Source organism: Rhinolophus sinicus, chromosome 9 (genome assembly GCF_057876585.1).
Source record: "Rhinolophus sinicus isolate RSI-liver-muscle chromosome 9, RSI-T2T, whole genome shotgun sequence".
Taxonomy (NCBI): domain Eukaryota; kingdom Metazoa; phylum Chordata; class Mammalia; order Chiroptera; family Rhinolophidae; genus Rhinolophus; species Rhinolophus sinicus.
The window spans coordinates 40063918-40076616 of record NC_142509.1 but is presented as its reverse complement, the minus strand read 5'-3'; the positions used below and the strand labels follow the sequence as shown (position 1 = coordinate 40076616).

Genomic DNA, 12699 nt, shown 5'->3' with positions numbered 1-12699 from the left:
CAGCTGTGTATGGAGGCATTGCACACAGTGTCCCTCAGCACGGACCAGGGACAGGTGCTTCTGGGTCACCACTGTGCCTGAGCCAGGGCTCAGCCTGGCAGGAGCAGGTAAGTAGTGCCACCAGCTGCCTGGGAAGGTGACGAGCATCACCTGCTCAAGACCAAGGCCCTCGGGACCAGCGTTGCTTCCTGAACGCCTTCTCCTTGGCACAGGCCTTTCTGTGTTCCCACACGCAGCAGGGATGCTGACCTGCTCGCTGCCACCGGGCCCAGGAGGCAGTGGTGACTGCTGACACAGGCACACAGCACAGGCTGCTCACACTCCCTCCGTCTCCAGAAGTGCAGCTAGATCCCCGACAGCCAGCAGTTCCCACGAATGCCTGGGCTACCTCCCCAGAACACCCCGTGAATGGCGTGCAAACGCAAGGAGACCCCATGAGGCCGCAGACCCCACGCTCCCGCGGGGGGCAGGGGGCAGGCCTGAGCATGATGTCGGCCCTGGGGAGGCACACGGCCTGTCATGGAACCAGGACAAAACCTGAAGGAGCCTCACATGGCAGCATTCTCCAGGAGGGAACGGGGAGGGGAAAGTAAAACCACAAAACACCTCAGAGGGAAAGACAGGATGGCATGGAGAGGCCCCGTCAGGGCTCCGTGAACTCTCCGGGAGCTGATGCCACAGCTCTGAAGGGGCTCACAGCCCCCAAACCACCCTCAACTAGAGAAAGGGGTGAGAGCAGGAGGAACCGCTGAAGGAGTCAGGCTTCAGACAGGAGACATCAGAGGACAGAGCGGGAAGAGATCGGCTGAGGAGGGACAGGAGAAGACTGGCAAGGCAGATGCGGCTACGGCCTCCCTCCGTGTGGGGCACAGCCCCTTGGGCCCCCGTGCTCACCCCTGTGTGGGGTCACGGCTCAGAAATGTCCTCCCACTCAGCTCTTGGAGTTCCTTCCTCCCCAGCCACAGACAAGCAGGAAAGCCATTTCATGCTCTGGGGGCCGCTGCTTAGCAGGGAAAACGCACAAGGGAAAGGAACACATCACACACTAGAAGTTACGAAACTTACAAAGGGGAAATACACATGCGTATGTCAACGCTCGCCCAGTGCGCGCCCCTGGGGACACACATCTGTATGAACTCAAAGCTCTGGACGGATGGTTGCTGAGCAAAGGCTGAGGAAACACAAGTCAGCGTATCCTGCGTCTCGGTGCTTTCTGTTCTGACGGCTAGCTCTGAGGACAGAGTTACCAAATCATGGGCCAGCTGCAGAAAACAGATCCCAATGGGGACTCAGAGCACAGGGAGGAACCGTGCTGACTGCCTCCAAGCAGAGCCCCCAACCAGTGGGTGGGCTCCGCAGGTGGTGGGGGCGTGGAAGGGGAACGCTTCGGACGCTACTGCTTTCAAAACAAGGTTTTGATCCCGATCTCTCTTTTTTGTTTTTAATTTTTATTGGGGAATATTGGGAAACTGTTTCTCCAGGGCCCATCAGCTCCAAGTTGTTGTCCTTCAGTCTAGTTGTGGAGGGTGCAGCTCACTGGCCCATGTGGGAATCGAACCGGCAACCCTGTTGTTCAGAGCTCGCGCTCTAACCAACTGAGCCATCTGCCCCCTCCCCCCCCATCTCTTTAAACAAGCATTATGAGAGAGATTAGTGTGGGCCTGGAACAAAACCAAAATAAACAGAATAAACAAACCCATCAGGTATATTTAGGATCACTTCCTTAGAATACAGTCCCAGAATATCAAAGGCAACCAAATCACATATAGTAATTCACAAACCCAGGGGGAAAGGGGGAGAATTAGGAGGAAAATATTACGACAACTGACACATTAAAAAAATTCTACCTAAATTCTCATCACAAATCATTCACCAAAACAAATGTATTTTTATAAGCTAACATTTCAAGTTTTTTGTTTTGTTTTGTTTTAACAATCACCAATGGGTTTTGTCATTGTGAAAAGTCCATTTTACACAGATTCTTGGACCTGGGCTCATACCCACAGCTCGTTCGACCTGAGCCCCCGTCTCACCCCCAGGAGCTTATCCAGAACTGCGACCCTCAGCGTGAGGCTCCAGGAGCTTTCCCACTTCAAACTTGGGCTTCTTCAGCATTTTGACTTTTCTAACAAAGACATCACGGAGCAGCTCGACAGCCTGGCACGGCTGCTCTGCGTCTGTGCCAGGCTCGCTCTGGAACCAATGTACTGACCATTCCTTTCAAGTCATTTCTCCACACCTCTCGGGTCAAGGGCTCTGCCATCTCCCTCCGGATGTGGCGGACCTGCCGATGCTGAGCAGGAGGTCTTTCGGATCTGACTGTTGCGCTTTTTAGTAAAACCAACACAGAACAGACGAAGCAAATAACCACCGGTGGTCCTGACGTCAGCATGAGCTTCAGTCATGGCCGGCCATTTTTTGACCGTGGAGCACGTTTGTCACAGGTCAGACCCAGGCTGTGGAAACCAGCCAGCCAGTCTGTGCCCTGAACGCCCTCCACAATGAGCACGACTCTTCTAAGCGCAGCATCACCTTTCTGCAGATCAGCTGGGCTCGCTTCAAAAACATGACCCTTGAGACCATCAGATGCGATTTTGGTTGAGTTCTCGTGACGAGTGTTTTCCCAACATTTCTGACATTGAACACAGCTGGTGCTTTCACATCATACCCATCTTTCTTAGAAAACGGGGCAGCCACTTTCTTCTTGGCTCCCTTCTTGCCGCCTTTCGTAAGGCGCTTATTCTTGCCCACTGCCTTGGTGCTTGCCGCTCAGAGAGCCAAAAGAACTAACATTTCAAGTTGTATACTAAGTGGGAAGAAATAAAAACAGAAAAACTTAAAGAATACAAAAATAAATATTTACGAAAGTTTTGAAGGGAACTCCATTTCCTAAACTTAAAACAGTAAACTTGTATCTGAAAAGATGAGATTTGAAGACACACAGTTTTAAAATGCTTAAAGCTCAAAAGTCAGTCATCAAAATCAAAACCGAGTATCTTGGGAAGAAATCTGAAGTGACTGCAACAAAGAGCTATGGCTAGGACACTAGAAAGCATCCTACAAGTTGACAAAACACAATCTCAGGACAAGGAGACAGTTCACAAAGGATGAAAACCACCTACCAGCTCAGGGGAGAACGGTCCACCCTCACTCAGAAAAGCCATGCAGCTGGAAGTCACTACGTCTCAGACCCACGCAGCCAAGACGTGCCATCGCACAACCGGCGCCCCGCCCACACTGCTCCTGCCCCACTCCCGGGGTGTGGCAGGCTACCGGGGAGAAAAGCGGCGATCGCAAGGGCGCAGACACGTAACATGCCTGCCCACGGGGGGTGGGGAGGACAGTGGTGGGAAAGAAGGAGGGATGCATGTGAACCCATCACATCACCTGTGACCTAGGAATTCTTCCTCTGGAAGTCTCTCCTAAGGAAATTCACCTACCGATTTTTTTTAATTCACTGCAGACCAATAAAGTCTAAATTCACTGCAGAATAAAAAACATTCACTGCAGACCAATAAAGCAGAAATAAATGTAACCAGAAACATCCAGTGTTCACGGCCTACCTGGAAACTAGGTAATGAAACAGGAAAGTTTCAGATACAGTATCAAGTGAAAACAGCAGGACACCAATTACCAATCCAGCCACTACTGTTAAAGATGGAAATTAAATAATCATCCGCAGAAACAGTACGATGTGAACAGTGACCTTCACCTCGTGCGGGGCAAACCACTGACACAGCCACCCTAGCGAGCACGCCGCAGCTAAACGGGGACCACGCCACTGACACGCGCACACCGCCACAAGGCGCAGCCGCCACGGAGCAGCGCGAGACCCCAGGACGGCACGTGGCGGGTCAGATATGACATGACATTCTGGAACAGGCAGAACCACAGGGACACAGATTAGACACACCCCGCCCGCCAGGCTGCCAGTGGGGAGTCGCTGACCCGAGAGGGAGGAGGGAGGCTGGGGGTGTGGAGCCCTTTGTGTATCTGATTTGTGACGACGTTACAACACTGAATGTGTCTGTCCAAATTCGCAAACCCATACACTACGTGTGACCTCGACTTTCTCAAAAGTGGTTCCTGGTTTCAGTGAGTTTATAGTCGTTAGAGAAACCAACCACTGCTTATCTCAAATGTTTCCCCAAAACATGGTACAGTACCCGTGGAGAGCAAAACTACCACCAACGACAACACACTTTTTATTCTTCATGGCTATGTTTCTAACGTTGAGGCCCATCAGAGGAAGCCAGAGCAGCTCTGTGAAGCTCATGATTTCGAGGAAGGTACCGCCCAGGACGAGGCAGAGGTCGGAGGTGTGGGGTGAGAGCAATGATGCAGCCTGGTGAGAAGCAGGGCCAAGCCCTCCGGGTCTCTGCAGGGACGCCACCACTGCCACTGGCAGGGATGGTGCAAACCACAGGCTCACCATCTGCGCTTGGTGCTGCTCACGGCAACACTGACACCGCAGGGCACATCTGGATGCTGGGAAAACGCCACTCTAAGAAACACCTACCTGGGCCCTATTCTCAGTGCAGGGTAGGGGTCCCCCGGTCAGGACCTGAGGGAGTGAGGGGTGGAGGGCACTGGGGCCTTACAGCAGCTGCGCCCACCACCCTTCTCAGCTTCTCGCCAGTCCTGGCAGCTGGCAGTTGGGAACCCTTTCCTTCCCCTTCAATAAGCAGGGTGCTCTTTCATGAGCCCTGCTACCTTCCCAAACCATCTCCCTCTTCCTTTTCTGCCCCCCCCCATTTCCCCACACAAATACAGAACAGAAACGCGTGTCCACGCTTTTGGGAGTTCGGCCAGATAAAGAGCACCCGGATGGATGGAGAGTGAGGTGAAGGGAACACAGCGCACAAATTCAGGGCAGACAGAACACCACGGGAGAGGAGGGAAGACGACCAGTGTCTGGGAATACTTTCACGAGGAAACTCCAGAAAGCAATTTGACAGTAGGTGTCAAGACTCTTGCAGCACAGTGACAGCTTCTGACCCAGTAACCTGACCTCTAGATCAGACTAAGCAAAAACTCAGCCGTGTCCAGGACACAGGACGCTCACTGAAATGTGTCAGGAAAAAGGTGGCGTCCCCAACAGTAGTGTCAGACATCAGACACACCTACACAAAAAACGTAATACTGAACGTGTGGCTGTTTCTGCTACCTTTCCATGCTTTACAAATCTGTCCTTAATTGGCAGGTGTCACAGCGTTCATGCTGGTCACCAAACACTCCCGCGCTCCTGGCAGTGCCACACTGCCAGGTGTGCATTTCCCTGCCCTGCAGCTGGTGTCTCACACGACCTGCTCTGGCAGCACATTCAGTTCTCACCGAATGGCATCGGTAGGTTCTGTGACTTTAAGCAAGACGACATATGACGAAACCAACTTGACCACAGGCTGATTGACATAAACGACAGTTCTATTCCCACAGCATCTCATCCGTTATTCGAGGACTGCTTTATAGGACGCACAGAGAAGAGGCCCGAGTGAGCACAATGCAGGGCCCCGGGGTGGGCACGACGCCCTCATCGGAAGCCGCTGGCATCTGGGGTGCGCCTGGGGCTGTCGTGGCTCACTGGCATGCAGAGAAAACGATGTGTCACAGTCAGAAGAGACTCCACACCCCCCACTGCAGCCCACCCACAAAGCCTGCTGTCCTCGTCAGGAAGAAACCACACCCGACACCTGTCCTTGGCTCCCTGCCATCTCCGCAGCTGTTCAGCCAGTGAGCCTCACACGTTCTGTGAGGGACGCACATCTAGTTCACCAAGGTCCACAGACCGGAGAAATACGCCTCCCACAGACAGACTGCTAGTTTTCAGATCTTAAAATACAGTCATTTGAAAGTATTATCAAATTCACATTCGCTTTCTTGTGATGCTAGAGAATTAAAATCCAAACTTTCTTAGACGAGTCCAGTTAGAAAAAGAACAGCCAGCTCCACCCCCAAGCCCCGCCCATGCCCACAGCTCACACGAGTCACACGCAAAATGGTGTGGGGAGCAAATCACATAAAAATATTTTGCAGCATGTATAAAAATATCTTTATAATCTTGGGGTGCAGGAAAAATTTCCTAAACATGGCATGACACGTAGAAACAACATTAATTTATAAAACCAACTGACCGATTTTACTAAAGAAAACTGACAACGAAAGTTAGAGACTGAGGAGGCACGTGCAGCGTCTCTACCGGAGCCTGCGCATCAGCCACACTCGGTCAGGGCTTGGTCGGTAAGAGGAGAGGAGCAGGGAGGAGAAACCACCAGGGCTCGTGCCGAAGACCGAGACTGAAAAGCCAGGCAGCAGCCAGGCGCGGGGCCAGTGAGGCCGTGCTGGAGAGTCCCCATGTCGCCTCACGGGAGAGGCTGACACTCATGGGTGCCCTGCCTAAATCCAGACGAAGACACAGCCTGCTGTGAGCCTTTATATGGTCAATACCTTTAAGTCAGGAGCTCTCACATAGGTCTCCGGCTGTCAGCCTCGTTCCTTAGAAAACTCCATGTACTGGCCACAGCCCACCGGCTACAAGCAGCTGGGGCTGAGCGGAGGCTGCCGGCCGCCCAGTGCACTGTGGTCCTCAGCACGTTCTGTGCGTCCCCAGGCCAAAGCCAAGAGCCGAGCTGCTCATCACCAGGGAGCACGGCTCACCCACAGTGAGAAGCACCTGCGGGAGGAGGAAGCCCGCGTCCAATGCGCAGGCACTGCCTGGGTCAGAGAGCCACCTGCAGGACGCAAGGAAACTCGCCGAGATGGTCGCAGAGACATGGGACAGCGGAAAATAAGTCTTCCAAAGGCAGTTACCAGCATAAACCGGAAGCACACTTGGCCTTGTGAACCAGATCACAATCCATCAAAAGGCTCTGAGTATCTGCACGAGGCTGCCCGTGAGGAACGAACTAAAGGTCTGACCCAATTCACTCCCCGCCTGTATCTATGAAGTGGCATTTCCTGGTGCAAAGCCCAACAAAACCAAGGGGAACTCCAACATGAGACCCGAAGCTGTAGTTTTCAAGCACGTTAACTTGTAATCCATTGCTTGTAAGAAAACAAATGCAAATCCACTCGAGGCTGAAATATCATTTCTCATCTATCAGACTGACAGAAATTCAAAGGCCGGACAACAGGCTCCGCTGGTGAGGGCCTGGTGACGGCTGTGGGACGTGAGTGTCACACCTGCAGAGGGCCTGGCCCCATTTAACAGAACCACCCCCACTCTTCCTCCCCTCGGCCCTCGCCGTCCCGTGAAAATACAGAAGCACAAAGTTGATTCACTGCGGCAGGATGTGTAGGTGCAGAACGCTGCAAATAAATGTATGTCCGTGTTTCAGAGACTGGCTGTCTCGGTTGTGGACATTCAGTGGATGGAGCCCTGAGCGGCTGGCTGTCAAAGGCATGAGGCCGAGCTCCTGAAGAAGCAGGGAGCATCTCCAGAACATACGCTGTTAGTCAGATAAGCACCGTGCAAGTGCGATGAAGCAGGTGTGGGGAAACGTTAGAAACTAGGTGGTGGGGATACAGGCATTTACTGTAAAATTCTTTCAACCTTTGTGTAGCTTTGAAATTTTCATAGTGAAACATTACAGGAAAAACTACTTTCTGTATTAGATGGTAATTCCAGATGTCACTCAACAACTAAACGGTTAAAACAAAAGTCCTATGTCACCAACACATTCATCCTTCTCAAGACAAGTCCGAAAGGGCTTCCTCAAACACCCAGTGACAGCATCACAAACCTCCGTTCAGTCATTATCTGCCGTCTCTCACCCTTTTCTCCTGCCCGCGATGGAGCCCAGGCAGGCACATCTCTCCTCCCCAGACCCCTGCCCAGTGAAATGTCACCACCACAGCTGTACTGTGTGTCTGCTCACCTACTGTGACCTTTCGGAAGCCGCAAAGCACCATCATCTAAGATATTTTCACCCTCCGCCCAAGAACCAATTTTCACTCCTCTGCGGGAGAAACTCACGGAGAACGCAGGTTCTGACGTGCAGAAAGAAACTGGGAAAAGAACACCGAATCGGTTTGTTCTGGAAGGAAGTCAAGCGTGGGGAGAAACAGCAAAGAGGAACGGGGCCGTCCTGTGTACTTCACGTCACGCACTGCGAATTGTTCACTCATTACTCGTATAAAAGCCAGCGTCCCTCAGCAGGTGCTCAGGTAAGCGGCTCCCCACACCACAGACACCGCGCCACACAGAGAAACAAACTGTGTGTACATGCAGCCACCTGCACGGGTCTCAAATGCACTGCGCTCAGGGAAAGGAGCCGGCCTCGAAAGCTCCGCACTGTGCTCCTGGAAAACACAGCGACAGCAGGTGCGTGGGCTGGTGGCAGGACTGCCCGCAGAGGCAGCGCGAGGAAACCGGGCTGAAGGAGCTGTTCTGGATCCTGACTGGCGTGGAAATCAGACATCTGTCAAAACTCTCAGAATTCTATAGCAAAAAAAGTGAACACTCCTAGGTGTAAATCTTTAAAAAAAGTAAAATGGCATGACCTTCCCGTCCACTCAGAACGTAAGTGATTTTTAACTTTTATTTCTATAATAATGCACCAAAACAAGGTAAAATTTTCTGTTGAGTGGAAATAAAGCAGCCACCACGGAGAGGGTGGGCCAAGGTTACAGAACCACAGGACGCTCAGCCCAGAAGAGAATAGAAAGGGCCAGGCTTTCCTCCTAAGGGACGGGCAGGGGGCCCCTCCACAGGTGGCTGAGGAGCAGTGCCAGGCTCCTCCACCTGGAAGGGGTGGCTCCAATGGCCACAGGTTGCAGCTGAGAGCAGCTGCTTGCCCTTGGCAGAGGAGGAAGCAGATCCCCCAGGCCTGCAGCCACACTAGGGCCGCAGACCCTCAGAGAATGGGGAGCCGGTCCAGGCGTGGACCCCGAGGCTGAGCTGGGCAACCACCAACTCCCTGACCGAGAAGGAAAGGTCAACTCCCATGCAAGACAAGCAATGAGACATGGGGGAGGGGGGAGCAGAGAGAGAGCAGCTACAGAATTCACTGCGAGGAAACAGAAGATGGGCAGACCTGTGGACAGTCCACATGGAGGGACGCCCATCTCACATAAGGCCCAGTAAGAGCAACGTCTGGTATCCGAATCCTTCCTTGAATGGCCTCAAACACTCCCACCTCCAAACCGACTGCCTTCCTTTCATCTCTACTATTTACCTACCTACCTACCGAAATCCAAAACCTACATCAAGCCTCAGCTCCTGTGCGGCCCCCTCCCTCCTCTAAGTCACAGCACATGAAGTCTATCCCTCGGCCCCCCTAATTACCCGTATGCCTGGTCCCCATCAAACCCACTCGCTTTAGAAAAGAATCATGCAGTCTTTATTTACTCAACAAACGTTGAGGGCTCACTCCATCAGACAGTATGTGAAGCACTGGGGCTACAAGAGTGAACAAAGCATAGTCCCTGGCCCGAGAAGGAGGAGCAGTCAGACAGGACAAAGCAGCGGGGGCCAGACCACCAGTGCGACAAGGCGCTCAGCAGGATGAGGGACACCGCTGGCGGGCGAGGCGGGCAGGGTGCCGGGTTATACCAGCAGCCTCTCTGAAGACGGGACTTCCAGAAAGAGAACTCAGAGTCAGACCCTTGGCGTGTAGGGACCTGGTGTCCCAGACTGAGCCGACATGTGTAGCTGGAGCCAGGGGACAAGAGTCCGGGGTGCAGGGATATGAGGTCACAGGGGAAGCAGAGACGTGATCACAAGGGGCTTCATAAACCATCTTAAGGACGTTCGCCTTTTTCCTGAGGGATGAGATACCGTGAAGGGCCCTGAGAAGAGAAGTGCACGACCTGATGTTTTAACACATCAACGAGGCTCCTGTGTTGAGTCAACTGCAGGGGACCAGAGGGCAGGGAACAGGTCCTGGGGATCACGCAAGTGAGACGACCCAAAGGGCGCAAACAACAGCTGTAGCCAAGAAGGCAGTGAGAGGCAGCAGGGTTTGAGATGACTTTTGAAACTGCTGACAGATCAGATTCAGGATGTGGAAGAAATGCAGAGATCACACAAGTTCTGACCGGAGCAACTGGGAGAATGGAGCTGCCCTGGACAGAGCAGTGATGCATGAGACGCAGGTTCCACACGTGGAGATCCAGCCAGGAGGTACACTCAGGACTTGGTGGCATGGGACCCACCGCCATTACGACACTTCTAGGTAAGAGAGATGAGAAGGGACCCCCAAGCTAAAAGGAGAACCAACAGAGTGGTGTCTCAGTGCCACCAAAAGACAGTGTTTCAAGGGAGCCATGGGCCGCCAGGTCCAAGGCTGTGGGCACGTGGAGCCCCAGGAGGAGACGTCTCAGAGGAGCAGTGGGACCGGAAGCTTGACTGATGCTGGTTCGAGAGAAATGAGAAGCAGAGGACATGGTGACAGGGAGTACACGATTCTTTCCAATTCTGATATGAAAGGAAGCTGTGGCCTAGAAAGGGTAGCTGGCATGTCTGTATGTTGACGAGCTACTTCCAAGAGAAAATAAACTGAAGGCAAGACGAGAAGATTAGAGCCACAGCGTGGAGAAGGCAAGAAAGGGCAGATCCCACATAGGAGGTTAGATAAGTAACAGGTCACAGACACTGTAACACCATCAGCAATTATTGCAGAGGATTTAATGGCACGGGATCATACAACCATAGGTTTTTTAAAGCACTTACAGTTACATTACACGATTCTAATGACAGAAATGACATGGTGGTAGAATGACTTAGTTTTAAAATCTATTTTTTAATTTTTTTCCGACCAAACACCGTATTTATTTTATGGGTTCCATTAAAAAAGTTACAAAAACCGTTTTATTTGCACACTTCATGTAAAAAATTCATCAGAAAAAACAGAGACTAAAACCCATGTCTAACCGCAGGGATGACACTACTCGCGTTCCGCTGTGTTAGTTCTGATTACATGACACCGCCCCGAGGGCTGCAGATTTCCGTGGCGGAGCGTCCCCGGCGGAGCGCGGAGCCGGCGCAAGGCCCGGCGGCGAGAAGGCGCAGCCAACATCCAAAGCAGCGAGAGGAGCGCGGAGCGAGGCTGCAGATGCCGATGTTCTGCCCACCCACCGCGGGCAGGTGTAAAGCGGGTCTGAGTCCGCCCCAGGCGTCCCTCGCTCAAGCTGGACAAAGCCCTTCCCGCGGCACCTGTCCGCACACCGGAGAGGCGGGGACCCCCCCGCGCGGAGTACCGGTGCGGGGAGGACTCCCCGCGTCGAAGGGGTCGCGCATCGAAACCCAAGAACCAATTCAAACTAGAGCGCCAGGCCCGGTGCTGAATTTAATCACGCGGCGTGAAAACAACGCGCAGCGCCCAGCGGACCCCACAGCCCCGCGCGCCTGGCGTCGCAGACCCACCCCCGCCCCGCGCTCGCGTCCCGGCGGCAGCGTCTCAACCCGTCACCACAACGCGCGCGGCGCGCTCCACTCCGCGCGCCCCGAGGGGGCTCCACGGAGACCGAGGGCCGGGGGCAGCGCGCACCCCACCTCCCCACCCACACCCACGTCACAGCCGGCACCCCGCGCCAGCCCCGCGGTGCCCACGAGCCGCGGCCCCGGCCCGCGCACAGACCCCACGGCCCCCGCCCGCGCACAGACCCCGCGGCCCCCGCCCGCGCACAGACCCCGCGGCCCCCGCCCGCGCACAGACCCCACGGCCCCCGCCCGCGCACAGACCCCGCGGCCCCCGCCCGCGCACAGACCCCGCGGCCCCCGCCCGCGCACAGACCCCGCGGCCCCCGCCCGCGCACAGACCCCACGGCCCCCGCCCGCGCACAGACCCCGCGGCCCCCGCCCGCGCACAGACCCCGCGGCCCCCGCCCGCGCACAGACCCCACGGCCCCCGCCCGCGCACAGACCCCGCGGCCCCCGCCCGCGCACAGACCCCGCGGCCCCCGCCCGCGCACAGACCCCACGGCCCCCGCCCGCGCACAGACCCCGCGGCCCCCGCCCGCGCACAGACCCCACGGCCCCCGCCCGCGCACAGACCCCACGGCCCCCGCCCGCGCACAGACCCCACGGCCCCCGCCCGCGCACAGACCCCACGGCCCCCGCCCGCGCACAGACCCCGCGGCCCCCGCCCGCGCACAGACCCCACGGCCCCCGCCCGCGCACAGACCCCGCGGCCCCCGCCCGCGCACAGACCCCGCGGCCCCCGCCCGCGCACAGACCCCACGGCCCCCGCCCGCGCACAGACCCCGCGGCCCCCGCCCGCGCACAGACCCCGCGGCCCCCGCCCGCGCACAGACCCCGCGGCCCCCGCCCGCGCACAGACCCCGCCGCCGCCGGCCCTCGCACAGCGCCGCAGCCGCGGCCTACTCGCGACGCGACGTCCAGGTGAGGCGGCCGCGACGGTCCCTTCAGCGCTGGGCCCCCGGAAGCCCCCCGGCCGCGCTCCACTGCACCCCACTTACCTGGTGAATGGGCCGCGCTCCGGCCGCGTCCGCCTGGCGTCGGGAGCTTTGAGACAGCGGCTGGGGTTCAGGGGGCGCTTCCCCGTTCGGCTCATCCGGGGCCGCGGGCGGAAGAAGCGGCGGCGCGCCTGCTACGGTGAGCCGGAAGTGACGCGCGCCCGCGCCGCAGCTGCGCATTGGCCGCCGGCGCTGACGTCAGCGACAGGGAGGCGTCGAGACGGCCGGGAGGCCAGGCTAGAGAGGCCAGGCGCGGGCGCGGGCGCGGGCTGACGGGCGGGTGGG

At 56.1% G+C, this 12699-nt stretch overlaps 1 protein-coding gene across 10 annotated transcripts in view; it reads right to left on the bottom strand.

Moving 5' to 3' along the window:
• EP400 (E1A binding protein p400) overlaps window positions 1-12609 on the bottom strand; it is an 88139-nt gene extending 75530 nt beyond the window's left edge. For 9 of the 10 annotated variants that reach the window (XM_074321448.2, XM_074321451.2, XM_074321450.2 and 6 more), the window contains exon 1: window positions 12418-12549. Coding sequence is in view for 1 of the 10 variants with exons in the window: in XM_088801097.1 (XP_088657223.1) it covers window positions 12418-12594 (177 nt within the window). In the remaining 9 variants the exon portion in view is untranslated. Of the gene's footprint in view, window positions 1-12417 lie in introns of all 10 variants that reach the window. The other variant, XM_088801097.1, reaches the window with a different exon arrangement.
• Between the last annotated feature and the right edge of the window lie 90 nt (window positions 12610-12699).